Source organism: Ranitomeya imitator, chromosome 2 (assembly GCF_032444005.1).
Source record: "Ranitomeya imitator isolate aRanImi1 chromosome 2, aRanImi1.pri, whole genome shotgun sequence".
Lineage (NCBI taxonomy): Eukaryota > Metazoa > Chordata > Amphibia > Anura > Dendrobatidae > Ranitomeya > Ranitomeya imitator.
This window is the reverse complement of record NC_091283.1, coordinates 389,839,228-389,861,999: the sequence shown is the minus strand read 5'-3', so window position 1 is coordinate 389,861,999 and position 22,772 is coordinate 389,839,228. Positions and strand designations below refer to the sequence as shown.

Sequence of the window (22,772 nt, the reverse complement as noted above, 5' to 3'; positions counted from 1 at the left end):
AGATCATCCAGATGATCATTGGCAAACTTCAAACAGGTCTAGACATGTGCTGGCATGAGTACAGGGACCTTGCATGCCCTGCAGGATTTTAATCTATGACAGTGTAGTGTGTTACTAATGGTAATGTTTGAGACACATGCATGGAGAGCCTGTTTGTTGGGCTCTCCATGCATGTGTCGTGACACACACAGCCGTGACAAAAGCAGGTGCGGAGCCAAACAGCTGATCAGCCGGCGCAATCCAGGAAGTCGGGTTCCCTCTGCAGCTTATTTGGTAAGAGCTATAGATTGCTGAATAAGAGGGAATCCGAACAAATTCACTCAACTATACTTAACAGTAACCATAGGAGTTGCTCAGGCACCTTATATACAAGATGCCTCTCAGCTGTCAGCTGGGAGACACCTTGCAAGTGCAAACAATAACTTAACTAAATGCCTGCCAGGAGAGTGCGCACACTAAGCACGCCGGGGCGGTGAGAAAGCTGACGTGTTATTGGGAGTAAGGCTGTCGTCACACTAGCAGTATTTGGTCAGTATTTTACATCAGTATTTGTAAGCCAAAACCAGGAGTGGAACAAACAGAGGAAAAGAATAATAGAAACATATGCACCACATCTGTATTTATCACCCACTCCTGGTTTTGGCTTACAAATACTGATGTAAAATACTGACCAAATACTGCTAGTGTGACAGCAGCCTAAGGAAACCATGCGGAGGTGCCAGCAGATGCTATGCCTTCATTTTGCAAGGCTTGCGGGACTGAGCTCCAAAGAACATTTACGAAAGATCAATAGGAAAAATACTTTTTCCTCTTCCACAAATCAGTTATGGCCACTAAATTAAAAGAGACAAGCTATAAAATTGTTTCGAGGTGGTACTGGGTCCCCTTATCTTTGCATAAAAGATTCTCTGAGCTATCTAGTCTATCTTGGCGGTGCGGAGTGATGATGTCACATATATACTGGTCTGGTCCGGCTTTTGGAGCTTTCGGAGATGGGGGTCATCATAGTTACTAAGAAGGTGAGTATAAATACCCAAGACACAATAGATAAAATTGTTAAAACATGGTTTTAATGCCCAGATGTTTAAAAAATTCTTATTAAGGCATCTCCTTCAGGCAAAACAAAACAATAATACCAAACGAATTGTAGACTAGTTTCCCACCAGTCGATGTCCTTACACCCTGATTCTAATCCAGTCTACTCTATAAAATCATGAATATCCATGGATCTCTTTGGCTTTTTATGGTCTTCTCCTTGTCTTTTTTATCCATATACTACATTGGTTTCATGATATTTGTACCATGATTATTCCTATTTATTCAAGCGCCTTGATGCTTTATGTAATGAAGTCTATATATTCCTTTCTTTTGTTCTTCCTCTTCCAGACTTTGATTTTCAATTTATTGTGATATTATGCTGTTACGAAGTCATTAAAACTTTGCGAAAAGAAAATGGCTACTTTCCTGTGTGAGTTTTTAGATGTATAACAAGATTTGTTTTTCGATGAAAACATTTCCCACATTCTGAACATGAAAATCGCTTCTCCCTGTGAGTTCTCTGATGTCTAGTAAGATTTGATTTATCACAAAAAGATTTCCCACACTCTGAACATGAAAATGGCTTCTCCTCTGTGTGAATTCTCTGATGAGTTACAAGATTTGTTTTTCGATTAAAACATTTCCCACATTCTGAACATGAAAATGGCTTCTCACCTGTGTGTATTATCTGATGTTTTACAAGACTTGATTTGTCTGTAAAACATTTCACACATTCTGAACATGAAAATGGCTTCTCCCCTGTGTGAATTCTCTGATGTTGAACAAGTATGGATTTTTCACTATAACATTTCCCACATTCTGAACATGAAAATGGTTTCTCCCTTATGTCAGCTATTTCATGTTCAACAACCCTTCTGTGACTTTCGTTTTCCATATTTGTCTCTGCTGAAGCAGAAAAAAGGACCTGTTGAAAAGGATCAGATGACAGGTTTTTTCTGAGAAGGTCCTGAGGTGCATCTGGTATAATGGCATGTTCTTCACAAGTATCGAGTGTGATACCAAAATGATCAGCTGAAAAACCTGAGAACATCAGATGTCCCTCTGAGCTCCTGGTACAGTCATCTGTCAAGAATAAAAAATGATTTTATTATTTTTCATTAACACTGCATTGGAACAATATTACTAATTATATTATTATATACTTTACAGCATTTCCATTCAAACTGCAATACAATTCAATTATTGACAGACTAAAACATTAGACCACAAGGAAGGACTGAGATCACAGTGTTAGGTCACCAGGTTATGTCCTTACAAATGTTCACTACTCTATTATAGCCATCTTCTCATTTTATGTTTCATTGTGTCTGTCATGAATTTGATCCAGTTACACGTTCAGTGGTGAGTCGTAAAATGGATCTGTAATCAGTTTTATTAGGAAATTCCTTCTCATACATTCTCTGAGAAGTACAAGAACTATAGCACATTGGAGGAGATTGCTCATGTACACAAGTTATAGCTTTGGAGAAAAAGTTGTTGTTGTTTTTTTTGTTTTTTTATTAATGTAACTAAAGAGTGGATACAAGAAAGGAGAACAAGTCCTTCATATTCTTATACAGTATGTGTCATGTAAGCCAATAGAAACATTGGCTAAATATTTGCGCACTGGGGGATCTGAAAAAATACTTGCAACAGTGTCCTCTGCAAACATAGTTGTCCGTCCCTGGTTCTTTTGTAGATCACTTAGCATTACACTGGTGCTTGAAAGATTGTGAATCTTTTGAAATTTTTCAGATTTCTGCATAAATTTGACCTTAAAACTACATGAAATTTTCACACTGAAAGTAGATAAAGAGATGTCTATTTGTACTATCTAGCAGGTCAGTTACGTAAAATTATGAGGATAGTCCTCGCCTAAGCCCATGGCTGATTATTTTCTAACTACCAGGGTGGCTGTTTACTTCATTTTCTGGAGAGACCACCTCATACTAATAATAATGTACTAATAGTGTCATCTAAGTACCCTATGTCATTTACGTGCACTATTACTATTTATTTTCTTATCGCTCGCTATCTGCTCAGTTTGTTCTCATCTTAACCCCTTCATGACCCAGCCTATTTTGACCTTAAAGACCTTGCCGTTTTTTGCAATTCTGACCAGTGTCCCTTTATGAGGTAATAACTCAGGAACGCTTCAATGGATCCAGCGGTTCTGAGATTGTTTTTTCGTGACATATTGGGCTTCATGTTAGTGGTAAATTTAGGTCAATAAATTATGCGTTTGTGATAAAAACGGAAATTTGGCGAAAATTTTGAAAATTTCGCAATTTTCACATTTTGAATTTTTATTCTGTTAAACCAGAGAGTTATGTGACACAAAATAGTTAATAAATAACATTTCCCACATGTTTACATCAGCACAATTTTGGAAACAACATTTTTTTTTGCTAGGAAGTTATAAGGGTTAAAATTTGACCAGCGATTTCTCATTTTTACAACGAAATTTACAAAACCATTTTTTTAGGGACCACCTCACATTTGAAGTCAGTTTGAGGGGTCTATATGGCTGAAAATACCCAAAAGTGACACCATTCTAAAAACTGCACCCCTCAAGGTACTCAAAACCACATTGCAGAAGTTTATTAACCCTTCAGGTGCTTCACAGCAGCAGAAGCAACATGGAAGGAAAAAATGAACATTTAACTTTTTAGTCACAAAAATTATCTTTTAGCAACAATTTTTTTATTTTCCCAATGGTAAAAGGAGAAACTGAACCACGTAAGTTGTTGTCCAATTTGTCCTGAGTACGCTGATACCTCATATGTGGGGGTAAACCACTGTTTGGGCGCACGGCAGGGCTTGGAAGGGAAGGAGCGCCATTTGACTTTTTGAATCAAAAATTGGCTCCACTCTTTAGCGGACACCATGTCACGTTTGGAGAGCCCCCGTGTGCCTAAAAATTGGAGCTCCCCCACAAGTGACCCCATTTTGGAAACTAGACGCCCCAAGGAACTTATCTAGATGCATAGTGAGCACTTTGAACCCCCAGGTGCTTCACAAATTGATCCGTAAAAATGAAACCGGTTTTTACGTACCGGTAATAGGATTTTACGGAGCCACGACAGCACCCCTACGAGAGAGGGGATCCGCCCACCTTCCGGACAGGAACCTACAGGATTTAAAGGGGCGGTCCCCCTCAACACTCCAGTTTGTGTTTCAGAGTATAAGGGACACCGCCATTGAGTTAGTACATAAACATATATACTTAAACATTACTAAATACCATCACCTTCTAAAGAGTGATTTTTAACAAGCACACTTTCCCCAAAGGGTGCAGAAACCAGTGAATAACTACGGGGGGGAATGTGCGGGTGCTGTCGTGGCTCCGTAAAATCCTATTACCGCTACGTAAAAACCGGTTTTCCTATCGCCACGACAGCACCCCTACGAGAGATTTTCAAAGATCAATCACCTGGGAGGGACTACAGCACTAAGTACTGTACGGCCAAAAACTAAATTGGCCTCTGAAGATAAATCAAGACGATAGTGTCTATAAAAGGTGGAAGGAGATGACCAAGTTGCCGCCTTACATATTACGTCTATGGAGACGTCCGCTCTTTCCGCCCAGGATGAGGCCATGGCTCGAGTGGAGTGGGCTCTGATGCCATCTGGTGGTGTCTGGCCTTTAGCAGTATAAGCAAGATATATGGCATCTCTTATCCATCTGGCGATAGACGCTTTAGTTACACTCGCCCCTTTCCTTGGATTCTGAAAGGAAACAAACAGAGCCCTACTCTGCCTCCATGGTTCTGTTTTGTGTAGGTACTCTAATAGAGCTCTTCTGACATCTAACTTGTGATATTTCTGCTCGTCAGCTGAATTCGGATTGTCACAGAAAGATGGTAAATTTATTTCCTGACTTCTATGAAATTTGGAAGCTACTTTTGGTAGGTATGCTGGATCAGGTTTTAACACTACCCTGTCCTGAAAGACCATTAAATAAGGGGGGTCTATCGACAAAGCTTGTAAGTCACTCACTCTCCTAGCAGAGGTCAGGGCTACTAGGAAGGCAGTTTTTAAGGTTAAATTTTTTATGGAGACAGAATCTAATGGCTCAAAGGGGGGTTCTGTTAAGGCGTCTAAAACCAAATTTAGATCCCATGGTGGTAATCTAGGAATATACACTGGTTTACTACGTTCAGTGGCCCTGATAAATCGGGAAACCCATCTATTTCCCGCCACATCACTGTAATACAACGCTCCCAAAGCTGATATTTGGACTCTAAGGGTATTTACCGCCAAGCCCAATTCACGGCCTTTCTGTAAAAACTCCAGAATAGCCGGAATTGGGACCTTGCCAGAAAAGGGATTTTGGTAGAAGGCAAGGAACTTTTTCCAAGTTTTAGCATAGATTTTAGTTGTGACTTCTTTCCGGCTATTTAAAAGGGTAGATATGAGAGCCTCTGAAAACCCTCTTCTCCTCAATAACTCCCTCTCAAATTCCACGCCGTCAGATGCAGGGATTCCACATTGGGGTAACTGAATGGACCCTGAGAAAGAAGCTCCGGGCTGGTCGGCAGTACCCAGGGGTCGGACACAGACATTGCCCTGAGTAACGAGAACCATGCCCTCCTGGGCCAAAAGGGGGCAATCAGGATCACTCTCGCCCTGTCCTCCCTGATCTTCCTGAGGACTATCGGGATCAGACACATTGGAGGGAACGCGTAAGCTAGAGGAAAATTCCAGTGTATTTGAAGGGAGTCTATTATACAGGGCTTGTCCGCCACCCGAAGAGAAGCGAACTTCCTGGTCTGCCTGTTCTCTCTCGTTGCAAATAGATCGATTACGGGCAATCCCCACAGATCCACTATCTGTCTGAACACCCGTCGATCTAGAACCCATTCTCCCTGACGTAGAGAATGACGGCTGAGGTAATCTGCCTCTGTGTTGAGCTCTCCCCGAATGTGTACCGCTGATAGAGAGCGAAAGTGGGCTTCGGCTATTTCGAGTATGTCTGTGGCGGTGTTCATTAGGGATCTTGCCCTTGTACCCCCTTGATGGTTGAGGTACGCCACTACTGTTGTGTTGTCTGTCTGGACTCTTACATGTGAATCCTGCAGAGATGGAAGCAGCCTGAGTAAGGCCTTCTTTACTGCTGTGAGCTCTTTCCAATTTGAGGACTCTTGAGCCTCTAAGAGAGACCATTGCCCTTGAGTCCAAACATCTCCTATGTGAGCTCCCCAACCTATTGGACTGGCATCGGTTGTGACCGTGTTGTCTGGTACTACACTCCAGCGTACTCCTTTCTCTAAATGTCTTCTGTTTAACCACCATCTCAGACTGTGTAGAGTGGCGGTGGACAGCCTGAGTCTTCCGCCTAATTGCCCTTGAAGACTTTTCTCTGTATCCAAGACTTGGGCCTGTAACACTCGAGTGTGGAATTGGGCCCACTGGACAGCTGGTATGCAGGACGTTAGAGATCCCAGAAGGGACATAGCGTCTCTTAAAGTCAGATCTGGCTTCCTTGTTACCGTACTGACTTTGTGCACAATCCTCTGCTTTTTCTCCTCCGGAAGGAAACATTGTTGCACTTCCGAGTCCAGCAGAATACCTAGGAAAGTCTGAGTTGTTGATGGGTCGAGTTTTGACTTCTCCATATTGACTATCCAACCCAAGTCCTGTAAGGAAGATATTACATGATTTAGGCGAGTACTGCATTGGCAAAAGGAATTCCCCACTACCAGGAAGTCATCCAAGTAGGGTATAATTAACGTATCCTGTTCTCTGACATAGGCCATTACTTCTACCATGACTTTCGTAAACACCCTCGGTGCCATGGATAGACCAAAGGGCATTGCAGCAAACTGAAAGTGTCTGACCTGGTCGTTTAAGCGCACCGCCATTCTGAGGAATTGTTGATGATCCTGGTGAATGGGCAGATGGTAATACGCATCTTTTAAATCCAGGACTGTCATATAACATCTGGGAAAGAGAAGTTTAGTTGCCGATTTAATCGATTCCATCTTAAAGGCATGATACTCTAGATGTTTGTTCAATCTCCGTAAGTTTATGATGGTTCTAAAGGATCCATCTGGCTTGGAGATTAAAAATAAAGGGGAATAGAACCCTTTCCCCTGTTGATGTTTTGGAACCTCTACTATGACTTTCTTTCGTCTTAACATTTGGACCTCTTTTTCAAGGGCCTTTTGTTGGTCTAAGGAATCAGGGGCAGTCAAGATATAAAATTCAGAAGGTCTTTCCCGGAACTCTAATTTTAACCCTGAATTGATTATACCCAGAACCCAATTGCTCGAAGTTATTCTGGCCCACTGAGCATAAAAGAATTTTAACCTGCCCCCTACTGGAAGATCTCTATTAACGATAGTTTCTTCTTCTTCTTGAGGAAGATGATGAAGCATTAAAGTCCGAACCTTTCTTTTTTGGGTCCGATGGTTCCCAGTCTCAGTTGTGGTAAGGTCTTCGGTATTGGAAGCGTCTCCTGAAGGTATTCCTAAAGGTAGGATTGAAAGCTTTAGGAAAACCTTTCTTCCTATCCTCAGCCTTAGCTAGGATATCATCCAATACCGGGCCAAACAGGTACTCACCCCTACACGGTATTGTACACAGTTTAGCTTTCGCCTGGGCATCCCCTTTCCAGGTCTTAAGCCATAGGGCTTGGCGAGCAGCGTTTGAGAGGCCTGCTGATCTTGCCGCCAATTTTAAAGAGTCCACTGACGCGTCCGCTAAATACGCCACCCCTTCACGTATTTGCGATAGTGAGTTCAGCATCTTGTCTCTGGGCACCTTGGACTTCAGCTGTTCTTCCAGTTGGGATATCCACACCATGACGGATCTAGCCGTACACGTGCTAGAGATAGCAGGTTTAAACGCCCCTGCAGCTGATTCCCAAACTTTCCTTAAAAACATGTCCGCCTTCCTATCTGATGGATCTTTCAGAAGGCCCACGTCCTCTAGCGGCAAGGTACCGGCTTTAGATGTAGAAGCCACCGCTGCATCCACTTTCGGGACTTTCATCCACTCTGCCAGCTCATTATCTTCAAAGGGATACCTTCTTTTAGCTGATGATGGAAGGAAACCCTTATCCTGCTTATCCCATTCTCTCTTTATAAGAGTCTTAACCGTATCCACCACCGGGAACGCCTTACGACTCCTCTGGCACAAGCCCGCAAACATTATGTCCTGTGCGGACCTTGGTTCCTTGCTCTCTGCAACACCCATGGTAGCTCGGACTCCTTTAACTAACATGTCCATGTTGTCCACCGAGAAGCAAGGCCTTCCCTCTTCATCTGAGGAGGATGGAGATGAGGAGCGGGAACATTCCCCTTCTTGCAGGGACAAACTAGATCCTGGCGATATGTCCCTGCCCGACCTTTCCTGGCGGCTGCCTCTAAGGGAATAGCTAATTTCCTCCCTGATGACCGCTCTGAGGTCTGATGACCGAAGGGGAGCTTCCTCTTCTAAGGTCTGGGATATTCAAGCCTGACACAGCCTTTTAGTATAACTATCAGGCATTGGTGTCATGCATAGAGCACATTGCTTGTGCTTAGATTTTGTGGTCTTTTTTCCCTAAAACAAAGCACAAATAACAGACCATATCAGCACCAGGTGTCTGATTTAACACTCACCATAAGGCTGATCCTGTGAATACCGGTTCTGGAGGAGTAGGATCCAAATGTGACGCTGGGGCGCTCGCACGCTGCTGCCCCCGTACCACGCTGCTGCTGCTTCTTCTTGAGCGGCCGCTACCGCTCTTACTGCGCTCTTCCGTTCCCTCTCCATGAGGGCGCTCGGCGTCCCCTACTGAGGACATGGTTGCGCGCCTCTTGCTCTAGGCGTCGCTCTTTTACAGCGCTGCAGCGCTCCTCCCCCGGCTTACCCCGGAAGCGTACCAACTACTTCCGGGTTCACCAGCGCCGGTGTGGACGCTGCACACCGCGCTCAACCGCGGACCAGGACGGCACTGCCCGACTCCTGGGACGCGCTCCATATGGCCAGACGAGGGGGGGTCTGCACGCAGGACACCCCCGACGCTGCTTCCGAGCCACCGATTCCGCCGTTCCTAACAGATACCGCGCGGAGGCATGGAGGCCCGGGTAAGACTGCTGCTGCAGGCTCCCGCCGTCCGGACAGGAACCCAAACTGGAGTGGTGAGGGGGACCGCCCCTTTAAATCCTGTAGGTTCCTGTCCGGAAGGTGGGCGGATCCCCTCTCTCGTAGGGGTGCTGTCGTGGCGATAGGAAAAAAGTACTTTTTTTTCACAAAAAAATTCTTTTAGCCTCAATTTTTTCATTTTCACATGGGCAACAGGATAAAATGGATCCTAAAATTTGTTGGGCAATTTCTCCTGAGTACACTGATACCTCATATGTGGGGGTAAACCACTGTTTGGGCACATGGTAAGGCTCGGAAGGGAAGGAGCGCCATTTGACTTTTTGAATGAAAAATTATCTCCATCGTTAGCGGACACCATGTCGCGTTTGGAAAGCTCCTGTGTGCCTAAACATTGGCACTCCCCCACAAGTGACCCCATTTTGGAAACTAGACCCCCCAAGGAACTTATTTAGATGCCTAGTGAGCACTTTAAACCCTCAGGTGCTTCACAAATTGATCTGTAAAAATGAAAAAGTACTTTTTTTTCACAAAAAAATTATTTTCGCCTCAATTTTTTCATTATCACACGGGCAATAGGATAAAATGGATCATAAAATTTGTTGGGCAATTTCTCCCGAGTACGCCGATACCTCATATGTGGGGGTAAACCACTGTTTGGGCACACGGCAGGGCTCGGAAGGGAAGGCGCGCCTTTTGACTTTTTGAATGGAAAATTAGCTCCAATTGTTAGCGGACACCATGTCGCGTTTAGAGAGCCCCTGTGTGCCTAAACATTGGAGCTCCCCCACAAGTGACCCCATTTTGGAAACTAGACCCCCCAAGGAACTTATCTAGATGCATATTGAGCACTTTAAACCCCCAGGTGCTTCACAGAAGTTTATAACGCAGAGCCATGAAAATAAAAAATAATTTTTCTTTCCTTAAAAATGATTTTTTAGCCTGGAATTTCCTATTTTGCCAAGGGTAATAGGAGAAATTGGACCCCAAATGTTGTTGTCCAGTTTGTCCTGAGTACGCTGATACCCCATATGTGGGGGTAAACCACTGTTTGGGCGCACGGCAGGGCTCGGAAGGGAAGGCACGCCATTTGGCTTTTTAAATGGAAAATTAGCTCCAATCATTAGCGGACACCATGTCACGTTTGGAGAGCCCCTGTGTGCCTAAACATTGGAGATCCCCCAGAAATGACCCCATTTTGGAAACTAGTCCACCAAAGCAACTAATCTAGATGTTTGGTGAGGACTTTGAACCCCCAAGTGCTTCACAGAAGTTTATAACGCAGAGCCATGAAAATAAAAAAAAAAAATATTTTCTCAAAAATGATCTTTTAGCCTGCAATTTTTTATTTTCCCAAGGGTATCAGGAGAAATTTGACCTCAAAATTTGCTGTCCAGTTTCTCCTGAGTACGCTGATACCCCATATGTGGGGGTAAACCACTGTTTGGGCACATGCCGGGGCTCGGAAGTGAAGTAGCGATGTTTTGAAATGCAGACTTTGATGGAATGCTCTGTGGGCGTCACGTTACGTTTGCAGAGCCCCTGATGTGGCTAAACAGTAGAAACCCCCCACAAGTGACCCCATTTTGGAAACTAGACCCCGAAAGGAACTTATCTAGATGTGTGGTGAGCACTTTGAACCCCCAAGTGCTTCACAGAAGTTTATAATGCAGAGCCGTGAAAATAATAAATACGTTTTCTTTCCTCAAAAATAATTATTTAGCCCAGAATTTTTTAATTTTCCCAAGGGTAACAGGAGCAATTTGACCCCAATATTTGTTGTCCAGTTTCTCCTGAGTACGGTGATACCCCATATGTGGGGGTAAACTACTGTTTGGGCACATGCCGGGGCTCGGAATTGAAGTAGTGACGTTTTGAAATGCAGACTTTGATGGAATGCTCTACGGGCGTCACGTTGCGTTTGCAGAGCCCCTGATGTGGCTAAACAGTAGAAACCCCCCACAAGTGACCCCATTTTGGAAACTAGACCCCGAAAGGAACTTATCTAGATGTGTGGTGAGCACTTTGAACCCCCAAGTGCTTCATAGAAGTATATAATGCAGAGCCGTGAAAATAATAAATACGTTTTCTTTCCTCAAAAATAATTATTTAGCCCAGAATTTTTTATTTTCCCAAGGGTTACAGGAGAAATTGGACCCCAAAAGTTGTTGTTCAGTTTCTCCTGAGTACGCTGATACCCCATGTGTGGAGGTAAACCACTGTTTGGGCACACGTCGGGGCTCAGAAGGGAAGTAGTGACTTTTGAAATGCAGACTTTGATGGAATGGTCTGCGGGCGTCACGTTGCGTTTGCAGAGCCCCTGGTGTGCCTAAACAGTAGAAACCCCCCACAAGTGACCCCATTTTAGAAACTAGACCCCCCAAGGAACTTATCTAGATATGTGGTGAGCACTTTCAACCCCCAAGTGCTTCACAGACGTTTACAACGTAGAGCCGTGAAAATAATAAATCATTTTTCTTTCCTCAAAAATGATGTTTTAGCAAGAATTTTTTTATTTTCACAAGGGTAACAGGAGAAATTGGACCCCAGTAATTGTTGCGCAGTTTATCCTGAGTATGCTGGTACCCCATATGTGGGGGTAAACCACTGTTTGGGCACAAGTCAGGGCTCGGAATTGAGGGAGCACCATTTGACTTTTTGCATACGAGATTGGCTGGAATCAATGGTGGCGCCATGTTGCGTTTGGAGACCCCTGATGTGCCTAAACAGTGGTAACCCCTCAATTCTACCTCCAACACTAACCCCAACACACCCCTAACCCTAATCCCAACTGTAGCCATAACCCTAATCACAACCCTAACCCCAACACACCCCTAACCACAACCCTAACCCCAACACACCCCTAACCCTAACCACAACCCTAATTCCAACCCTAACCCTAACCACAACCCTAATTCCAACTGTAGCCATAACCCTAATCACAGCCCTAACCCTAACCCTAACCCCAACACATCCCTAACCCTAATCCCAACTGTAGCCATAACCCTAATCACAGCCCTAACCCTAACCCCAACACACCCCTAACCCTAATCCCAACTGTAGCCATAACCCTAATCACAACCCTAACCACAACACACCCCTAACCACAACCCTAATTCCAACCCTAACCCTAAGGTTATGTGCCCACGTTGCGGATTCGTGTGAGATTTTTCAGCATCATTTTTTAAAAAGCCGCAGGTAAAAGGCACTGCGTTTTACCTGGAGATTTTCCGCGGATTTCCAGTGTTTTTTGTGGGGATTTCACCTGCGGATTCCTATTGAGGAACAGGTGTAAAACGCTGCGGAATCCGCACAAAGAATTGACATGCTGCGGAAAATACAACGCAGCGTTTCCGCGCGGTATTTTCCGCACCATGGGCACAGCGGATTTGGTTTCCATATGTTTACATGGTACTGTACACCTGATGGAACACTGCTGCGAATCCGCAGCGGCCAATCCACTGCGGATCCGCAGCCAAATCCGCACCGTGTGCACATGGCCTAATTCTAAAGGTATGTGCACACGCTGCGGAAAACGCTGCGGATCCGCAGCAGTTTCCCATGAGTTTACAGTTCAATGTAAACCTATGGGAAACAAAAATCGCTGTACACATGCTGCAGAAAAACTGCACGGAAACACAGCGGTTTACATTCCGCAGCATGTCACTTCTTTGTGCGGATTCCGCAGCGGTTTTACAACTGCTCAAATAGAAAATCGCAGTTGTAAAACCGCAGTGAAATGCGCAGAAAAAATGGGGTAAATCCGCCATAAATCCGCAGCGGTTTAGCACTGCGGATTTATCAAATAAGCAGCGGAAAAATCCGCAGAGGACCAGAATACGTGTGCACATACCGAAACCCTAACCCTACCCCTAGCCCTACCCCTAGCCCTAACCCTACCCCTAGCCCTAACCCTACCCCTAACCCTAACCCTATTCTAACATTAGTGGAAAAAAAAAATTATTTATTTTTTTTATTGTCCCTACCTATGGGGGTGACAAAGGGGGGGGGGGGGGGGTCATTTATTATTTTTTTTATTTTGATCACTTAGATAGATTATATTCGGCATGCGCCCGCCATTTTGGAAGATGGCGGCGCCCGGGGAGAAGACGGACGGACCCCGGCAGGATCAGTAAGTATGATAGGGTGGGGAGGAGCACGGGGGGGGGGGGGGGGATCGGAGCATGGGGGGGTGAATCGGAGCGCGGGAGGGGTGGAACGGAGCACGGGGGGGTAGAACGGAGCACGGGGGGGTGGAACGGAGCACGGGGGGGTGGAACGGAGCATGGAGGGGGGTGGATCGGAGTGCAGGGGGGGTGATCGGGGCACGGGGGGGGGGGTGATTGAAGCACGGGGGAGCGGACAAGAGCACGTGGGAGAGCGGAGCACAGGACAGAGGGGAGCCGGAGCAGTGTACCGGCCAGATCGGGGGGCTGGGGGGGCGATCGGTGGGGTGGGGTGGGGGCACATTAGTATTTCCAGCCATGGCCAATGATATTGCAGCATCGGCCATGGCTGGATTGTAATATTTCACCCGTTATAATAGGTGAAATATTACAAATCACTCTGATTGGCAGTTTCACTTTCAACAGCCAATCAGAGCGATCGTAGCCACGAGGGGGTGAAGCCACCCCCCCCTGGGCTAAACTACCACTCCCCCTGTCCCTGCAGATCGGGTGAAATGGGAGTTAACCCTTTCACCCGATCTGCAGGGACGCGATCTTTCCATGACGCCACATAGGCGTCATGGGTCGGATTGGCACCGACTTTCATGACGCCTACGTGGCGTCAAAGGTCGGGAAGGGGTTAAGTTCTGGTTGCAAGACTGCATCGCTGCCATTCAAAACCTTTGCACAGCGAGCCATGACAGACATGTACTGTACATGACCGTAGTTACTTCTCTACGGTGCAGAACACATTTAAGCTTAATGTCAAGAGGGAGACTGACCATGTAATGCTACCCATGTGAGCACAGACCAGGCACCCCTTTGTGTAAGAAATAATAGCATCTTTCAGCAAGGCTGTGAACACACCACCATTCCTCGAAATTCTGTGGGGTTCATCAAGTCGTAAATCAGTGATGGCACCAACAGCAACTTGATCAGACTGGAGTTGAGTTTGGCACAAGTGAATGACTGGGAGTATACACCTGTATCATTGTCACACACTCAGGGACGGAGGCCTGACAGGGAGATAGAAACAGAGGAGTAGGAGAACAAAAAAACGTAGTTGTGGATGATGCAAATAATGCCACCGATCACTTACTACTTGGGGATGCAGCCTGGCTACCAAAATACACGTGCGAGGAGAACGTGTAGAAGGATAGATTGAGCCTTTCTCATATATCTGGTCAGTGTGCTTTTCCCAAATTGTTCATCGCAATTGCCAGTATTTTTTTTCCATAAATTTTTACATTAAATTTGACAAAAGTTCATGTCCAAAAAGCTAGCAACTGCAAAATCCTGCTGTATTGGTGTCGCATGTAGGGGTATCAAAATAAACTAGTATACAGGTGTACAAAAACAGACATCCACAGTTAAATGTCTGAATTTTTTTAAACAACATTTTCTTCCTTTCTCAAAGAAGGCATAAGAAGAAATGCTACATAAATACACGTCTGAAAATTCATCATCTACATTTGTCTTGGTGTAGTATATATGTATGTGAAATTTGAGTAGTAGTAGACAGGCAGTTGCTAAAAGAGGCAATTACCTGCCTGTTGTACCAGGCGCCATCTCACAGTGGTCAACTACTGCTTCTGACGACTATTCAGCGGCTCCACGTCAGCAGAGCAGCTCTTCTTCCGGGCTGCTCTGTCGACAAGGCAGGACTTCATACATCATGGTGCTTGAAAGCCAGTTTACCACAGATAAACTATCAATCAGATGACGTCGGCAGTCACACCCCACCCACAGAACAGAGTAGAAGAGAAGCCACTGTTCTGTTAACGTGACATCACCATAAGACGCAGAATCAAAAGAAAGAGCGGTGTGTGACCGCTCTATGCCCGCAGAGATCGGCAGCAGGCACAACATTTCGGTAGTTATCAAGCAACTTGTGTTAAGGTACCTTCACACATAACGATTTCGTTAACGATATCGTTGCTTTTTGTGACGCAGCAACGATATCGTTAATGAAATCGTTAAGCGTGACAGCGACCAACGGTCAGGCCCCTGCTGGGAGATCGTTGGTCGTGGGGAATGATCAGGACCTTTTTTGGTCGCTGATCACTCGCTGTCATCGCTGAATCGGCGTGTGTGACGCCGATCCAGCGATGTGTTCACTGGTAACCAGGGTAAACATCGGGTTACTAAGCGCAGGGCCGCGCTTAGTAACCCGATATTTACCCTGGTTACCATTGTAAAAGTAAAAAAAAAAAAAAATAGTACATACTCACATTCTGATGTCTGTCACGTCCCCCGTCGTCCACAGGTTAAAACTGCTTTCGGCAGGAGCGCTGCTAATGCACGGTCTGCTGCCGAGAGCTTTCCCAGCACTGTGTCAGCGCCGGCCGGCCGTAAAGCAGAGCACAGCGGTGACGTCACCGCTGCTTTACGGCCGGTGCTGACAGTGCAGGGAAAGCTCTCGGCAGCAGCGCGTGCATTAGCAGCGCTCCTGCCGAAAGCAGTTTTAACCCTTTGGACGCCGGGGGACGTGACAGACATCGGAATGTGAGTATGTACTGTTTTTTTTTTTTTTTTAACTTTTACAATGGTAACCAGGGTAAATATCGGGTTACTAAGCGCGGCCCTGCGCTTAGTAACCCAATGTTTACCCTGGTTACCCGGGGACTTCAGCATCGTTGAAGACAGTTTCAATGATGCCGAAGTTGTTCCCCGGATCGTTGGTCGCTGGAGAGAGCTGTCTGTGTGACAGCTCCCCAGCGACCACACAACGACTTACCAACAATCACGGCCAGGTCGTATCGCTGGTCGTGATCATTGGTAAGTCATTTAGTGTAACGGTACCTTCAGTTCTTAGCACATTGTAAGAGAAATAGTCACGGATAGTCACTTTAATGAATCAGCTCTTTAAATCCACATCAAAAGTTCCATGTGAACACACCCAAAAAAACTTGAAGATCTAAAGTTATTCTACAAGCCAGTGACTGAGTAGAACTTGTGGCTTCTCTGCATTTAGTGGTCACTATTCACCTGTGCGGTTATCTGTAGGAATCTCCTCTTTACACCACTCATCATCCCTCACATATGTCTCTGTACTATTAATATGGGGCAGATCTTCACCCTGAAACAAAGATTGTAAAAGTCACTGACACATGAAGCAGTTTGAGAAGATCCAGACAACATCTAATGTCTATGATCAGCTTTATCCTGTCATCTCCCACAGATATAAAAGATACATTGAATGGCCACATTACTAGAGACACCCATCTAGTAACATATAGGATCTTCTTTCTTCTTCAGAACCTCAGATATTAATCACGTCATAGATTGCACAAGGTGCTGAGATTGTTCCCCAGGAATACTGGCCCATGCCAACAGGATAGGTTCTTGCAGTTGCCGCAAATTAGATGAAGGTGCTGAGATGCTCTGAACAACCAATTGTACCTTGTCCCAGACATGCATTATAGGGTTAAGATCTGAGGACCGTGAAGGTGGGAAAACAAAGAAAACTCACTGTCATATTCTTGATGTAAAAGAATGGAAGATCCTAGAAGATAATTGATATATTACATAAAAGTATATTTGTGATACTGCAGGATATACTGTAATTACAGAACACTGGTGAAAAGTACTGTAAATAAATGGTTAATGCTATGGTTTATTATAGTCACTTTTATGTGATAGTTATGGACTGTGGCAGCTGGGCAGGGGAGAGTTACAGAGGGTCAGCCCTGCAGCTGGGCAAATAAGAGTTACAGAGGGTCAGCCCTGTAGCTGGGCAAGGGAGAGTTAGAGGGTCAGCCCTGCAACTGGGCAGGGGAGAGTTACAGAGGGTCAGCCCTGCAGCTGGGCAGGGGAGTTACAGAGGGTCAGCTCTGCAGCTGGGCAGGGGAGTTACAGAGGGTCAGCCCTGCAGCTGGGCAGGGGAGTTACAGAGGGTCAGCCCTGCAGCTGGGCAGGGGAGAGTTACAGAGGGTCAGCCATGCAGCTGGGCAGGGGAGTTACAGAGGGTCAGCCCTGCAGCTGGACAGGAGAGTTACAGAGGGTCAGCCCTGCAGCTGGGCAGGGGAGAGTTACAGAGGGTCAGCCCCGCAGCTGGGCAGGGAAGTTACAGAGGGTCAACTCTGCAGCTGGGCAGGGAAGTTACAGAGGGTCAACTCTGCAGCTGGGCAGGGGAGTTACAGAGGGTCAGCCCTGCAGCTGGGCAGGAGAGTTACAGAGGGTCAGCCCCGCAGCTGAGTATGGGAGAGTTACAGAGGGTCAGTCCTGCAGCTGGGCAGGTGAGAGTTACAGAGGGTCAGCCATGCAGCTGGGCAGGGGAGTTACAGAGGGTCAGTCCTGCAGCTGGGCAGGGGAGTTACAGAGGGTCAGCTCAGCAGCTGGGCAGGGGAGTTACAGAGGGTCAGCCCTGCAGCTGGACAAGAGAGAGTTACAGAGGGTCAGCTCTGCAGCTGGGCAGGGGAGTTACAGAGGGTCAGCCCTGCAGCTGGGCAGGGGAGTTACAGAGGGTCAGCCCTGCAGCTGGGCAGGGGAGAGTTACAGAGGGTCAGCCATGCAGCTGGGCAGGGGAGTTACAGAGGGTCGCCTTGCAGCTGGACAGGAGAGTTACAGAGGGTCAGCCCTGCAGCTGGGCAGGGGAGAGTTACAGAGGGTCAGCCCCGCAGCTGGGCAGGGAAGTTACAGAGGGTCAACTCTGCAGCTGGGCAGGGGTTACAGAGGGTCAGCCCTGCAGCTGGGCAGGAGAGTTACAGAGGGTCAGCCCCGCAGCTGAGTATGGGAGAGTTACAGAGGGTCAGTCCTGCAGCTGGGCAGGTGAGAGTTACAAAGGGTCAGCCATGCAGCTGGGCAGGGGAGTTACAGAGGGTCAGTCCTGCAGCTGGGCAGGGGAGTTACAGAGGGTCAGCCCTGCAGATAAGGGGAGTGTTTTTGGAAAAGTGTCTAGGTCACATATGTCCTGGCCCACTGTCAAATCTGTCCCATAGGGCGAGGATATTTGGGCCACGACATGTCCCTGGAGTATGTTTGGCCAGTGTCGCACTTTCAACTATAGCAGCATCCTAGATGCCTAAACAGTTTATGATGGAGGAAGGAGCATTAGCTGACGCTCCCTTTCCTATCATCTCCCCTCTGCGTGGGTCATTTCAGCAAAGTGAATGTCAATACAACGCACCGCCATACAGAGGATCTGAAGACACTGAAGAGACTGGAGCAGCGGAACAACTGGCTGAGGTATAAACATCACTGGGCTATATGCTTTTTTCTGCTCTTACTAAACATATCATTCCAATATTTTTTTTCAAAAATCTATAAATTGAAATGCACTTTGTTTGTGGTACAAGCCCTTTAAGTTTGTTTCAATTTGAAAAAGTCAAAGCTTTTTTAAAAAAATATAAAGGTTGGCCTGCGGCTTTGTCCAAACTTTTAATTATGGCCCTCTGTGTATTTGAGTTTGACATCCCTGTGGTTCACTGCATATACAATAGACTGTAGTTGAAGTGCTTGTTTCCTATGTGGGGCTCTGTAGAGTGAGGTTGTGTAGCATCTACTGCTCATTGTTAGCACTTGATACATATTAGGAGTGCAGAAAATTTTGGAAGAAATGGAAAGGTTTACTCTATAAATTGACCCCTGGATGCTGTTAGTATTTAGTTGTAGATTCAAAGTTGAAGAAATTGAAAGTGAAAGAATGAGAAAGAGGAAGGCAAAACCAAGGCGTGTGTGATAAAAAAAGATATAATTTCCCACGGCACTCGCGCTGATGTCAGAAATGTGAAGTGAGTTCACTGGCTGTGAAATCGCAGGACCTGTCTGACGGCACCACGAGCAGGAGAACTTTATCACCCTTGCGGTGCCCTCAGATAGGTAATAGGAGTTCGCAGAGAGACACTGAGCACATGGTGCTCAGTGTCTGCTGGATGACCGACTGCGTGGTTGCATCACACAACGAAGCAGCCTGCCATCTAGACGCAGCAGAGCTGAACACATCGTGGGAGAAATGGATTAGCCGTCGGCTTTCCCGATGCTGGTTAACAAAATTAGGCTGGAGTTCACGCCATTTTTTTTTCCAGAAAAATAATCTTTTTTTAAATACATGTACAGTAAGTTGCACACACACTGCACTAATTGTATTTGTCACTGACATCTATATATCTACTGATTCTATATGAATTTACTGTATGTAATCCATCTCTTCTATCCTGTCCGCTGGCTAATAAAAGGAAAAGATTAATATGAGCAAAAAACACAGACATTGGACAGAGGAAAATTGGAAAAAAGTTTTATGGACAGATGAATCCAAGTTTGAGGTGTTTGGATCACACAGAAGAACATTTGTGAGATGTAGAACAACTGAAAAGATGCTGGAAGAGTGCCTGACGCCACCTGTCAAGCATGGTGGAGGTAATGTGATGGTCTGGGGTTGCGTTGGTGCTGGTAAAGTGGGAGATTTGAACAAGGTAAAAGGGATTTTGAATAAGGAAGGCTATCACTCCATTTTTCAACGCCAGGCCATAACCTGTGGACAGCGCTTGATTGGAGCCAATTTCATCCTACAACAGGACAATGACCCAAAGCATGCCTCCAAATTATGCAAGAACTATTTAGGGAAGAAGCAGGCAGCTGGTTGAGCCAATTTCATCCTACAACAGGACAATGACCCAAAGCACACCTCCAAATTATACAAGAACTATTTAGGGAAGAAGCAGGCAGCTGGTATTCTATCTGTAATGGAGTGGCCAGCGCAGTCACCAGATCTCAACCCCATTGAGCTGTTGTGGGAGCAGCTTGACCGTATGGTGCGCAAAAAGTGCTCATCAACCCAAACCAACTTGTGGGAGGGCCCTCTGGAAGCATGGGGTGAAATTTCTCCAGATTAGGGTGGTTTCACATTTGCGTTTTTTTTTTTGCGTTTTTGTGGTAAAAAACGCAAAAAAACGCATGCATTTTCCCCTATATTTAACATTAAAAACGCATGCGTTTTTTGTATGCGTTATGATGCGTTTTTGCAACGCATGCGTTTTTTTCTGCATGTGTTGTGTTGCAGAAATGCAACGTAGTATTTTTAGCGGCTTTTTTTTGCGGCAAAAAAATGCATTGATGTCTATGTAAACGCATGCGTTTTGAACCACATGCATTTGCATGCGTTAAAATCGCATGCGTTTTAAAAAAAAACAAAAAAAAACAACACACTGATAAACCACCCCACACCATAAAATTGATAAAGGGATCCTACCCCTAACCCTACCCTACCCCTAATGCCTTTAAGGGTAGGGGTAGGGTTACGGGTAGGGTTAGGATCCCTTTATGGTTAGGGGTAGGGTTAGGATCCCTTTAGGGTTAGGATCCCTACCCCTAACCCTACCCCTAGCTCTTTCTGTTTATAGTGGGTTTTTTACTTTATTTTGATGATTGGCAGCTGTCACACATTTATCTGCATGCGTTTAAAAAACGCAAACGCATGAAAAAACGCATGTAAATGCGTCAAAACGCCGCGTTTTTTTCACCACATGCAAAAACGCATGCGTCAAAAAAATGCAGCGTTTGCACGCGTTTTTTCACCATGCGTTTTTTTTTAAAACGCATGCGTTTAGAAACGCAAGTGTGAAACCAGCCTTACCTCAGCAAATTAACTACTAGAATGCCAAAGGTCTGCAATGCTGTAGTTGCTGCAAAGGGAGCATTCTTTGACAAAAGCAAAGTTTGAAGGAGAAAATTATTATTTCAAATAATCTTTTTTTTTTTTTTAACCTTGCCAATGTCTGGACTAGATTTTCAATTCATTTGGCAACTCATTTGTATTAATAAAAGTATGAGTTTTCATGGAAAACACAAAATTGTCTGGGTGACCCTAAACTTTGGAACCGTAGTGTATATATATGTGTGTGTGTTTTAAAGAATATTTCCTTTCAAAACGATGTGCAGATGACATTGAGAATTTCTCTATATAAATGCTCATGTTAAAATCGCATTGCAGTCGGATAGCAATCACACTGCATTCGTATGTACATAAGATGCTAGCTGTGAAAAATCGGATTGCACTCGCATAAAAAACGCATGACACCTGCATTACACTTGTCTGACTCTCCTGCATCAAAATAGGACCGATTTTAAAATCGCTAGTATGACTCCAGCCTAATACATTGTCTGAAAAGTGTATAATACTGGTGGACAAAACAAGACTGAGCAAAAGACCTTCACAGCCATCTACACATCATAGGGAAGATCTCATGACACCTTCTCTCCATCTACCTGATCCAGAGGAACGTCGGGATCTTCTTGTTTACAGTCCTGTGGAAGAAGAGGATGGGGACATCTCTCTGGTGTTGTCCTCTCACTGGATAGAACTGGAGGAAACACATACAGGGACTGACTTCATTCTTTACATACAGATAATTAATAATAATAATAATTATAGGCCGTGTGTATTTAGTTCTATTACCTGGTGATGTGAGGGGCTGGGGAACCTCCATCATGACGTTCTTGTACAGATCTTTGTGTTCTTCTAAATACTCCCACTCCTCCATGGAGAAATAGATGGTGACATCCTGACACCTTATAGGAACCTGGCACATAGAATGATACCGTCATCCCCCGATCCCTCCATAGCATTACTGTATAATGTCCCAGCATTCCCAGCAGTGTCACCTCTCCAGTCAGCAGCTCAATCATCTTATAGATGAGTTCTAGGATCTTCTGATCATTGATGTCCTCATGTATCAGGGGGTGAGGTGGAGGCCCCATGATTGGGCTCAGGGGTCTTCCCCATCCCTCAGACACAGGGTCCTGACAACGCTCACTAGAGGTCTTCTTCACTACTGTGTAATCCTGGTTATGGAGAGACACATTAATAAACCTCACTACAGATATTTCCAGAGTCCTCACCTCTCCAGTTCTGTCCATGTGTTATTCCCATAGATAAGAATGGTGTAATGTGACGTCATCAGAATCTCTCACCTCTCCAGTAAGCCGGAAGAGGATCTCCAGGGTGAGGTGTAATATCCTCTCCGCCATCTTGTCCCTGTCCCTATCCATCCTTGTAGGGTCACTCAGGAGAATTCTCTTATATAGAAGATCTCCACTGAGAGGATCCGATATTGTAGGGACCTGAATGGGGAGAAGATGACGATGTAAAATCATAAAGATCCCATGTAAGAAACCTCCGGAGCTGTTACCGGCGTCACATGATCACTACATCCAGTCATGGCCCCGTCCTGCCCCCGGTATAACACACAGTCCCATTATAGTCACATACAGAGATTTATCACAGGCTCAGCACTGAGGGGGTTAATGTCCCCTGCGCCCAGTAATGGGGAATCTCCAGCACATACTTCCACCCACACACCACATATATGGCTGTGACTGAACTCTAGTGGAAGAAAGGATCTGGCGACTTTCTCCATTAGGATTTGGCTTTCTCATGTGGAGCCGGCTGTACCCTAATGTGCAGAGTCCCGGTGCCCCCCAGGACTGAGTCCTGTCCCCCTATCACACAGTCCCTGCCCCCCATTACCGCTCACCAGT

The 22,772-nt window shown here is 45.5% G+C and overlaps 1 protein-coding gene across 1 annotated transcript; it reads right to left on the bottom strand.

The window, feature by feature from the left end:
• Window positions 1-1,048: 1,048 nt before the first annotated feature.
• LOC138667043 (oocyte zinc finger protein XlCOF8.4-like) lies at window positions 1,049-22,351 on the bottom strand. The gene is made up of 6 exons (XM_069755296.1): window positions 22,206-22,351; window positions 21,897-22,076; window positions 21,691-21,814; window positions 21,501-21,595; window positions 16,284-16,374; window positions 1,049-2,121 (listed from the first exon to the last, which is right to left on the bottom strand). The coding sequence occupies exons 1-6, from the start codon at window positions 22,281-22,283 to the stop codon at window positions 1,457-1,459; spliced, it is 1,233 nt and encodes a 410-aa protein (XP_069611397.1). The 5' UTR covers window positions 22,284-22,351; the 3' UTR covers window positions 1,049-1,456.
• Window positions 22,352-22,772: the final 421 nt, after the last annotated feature.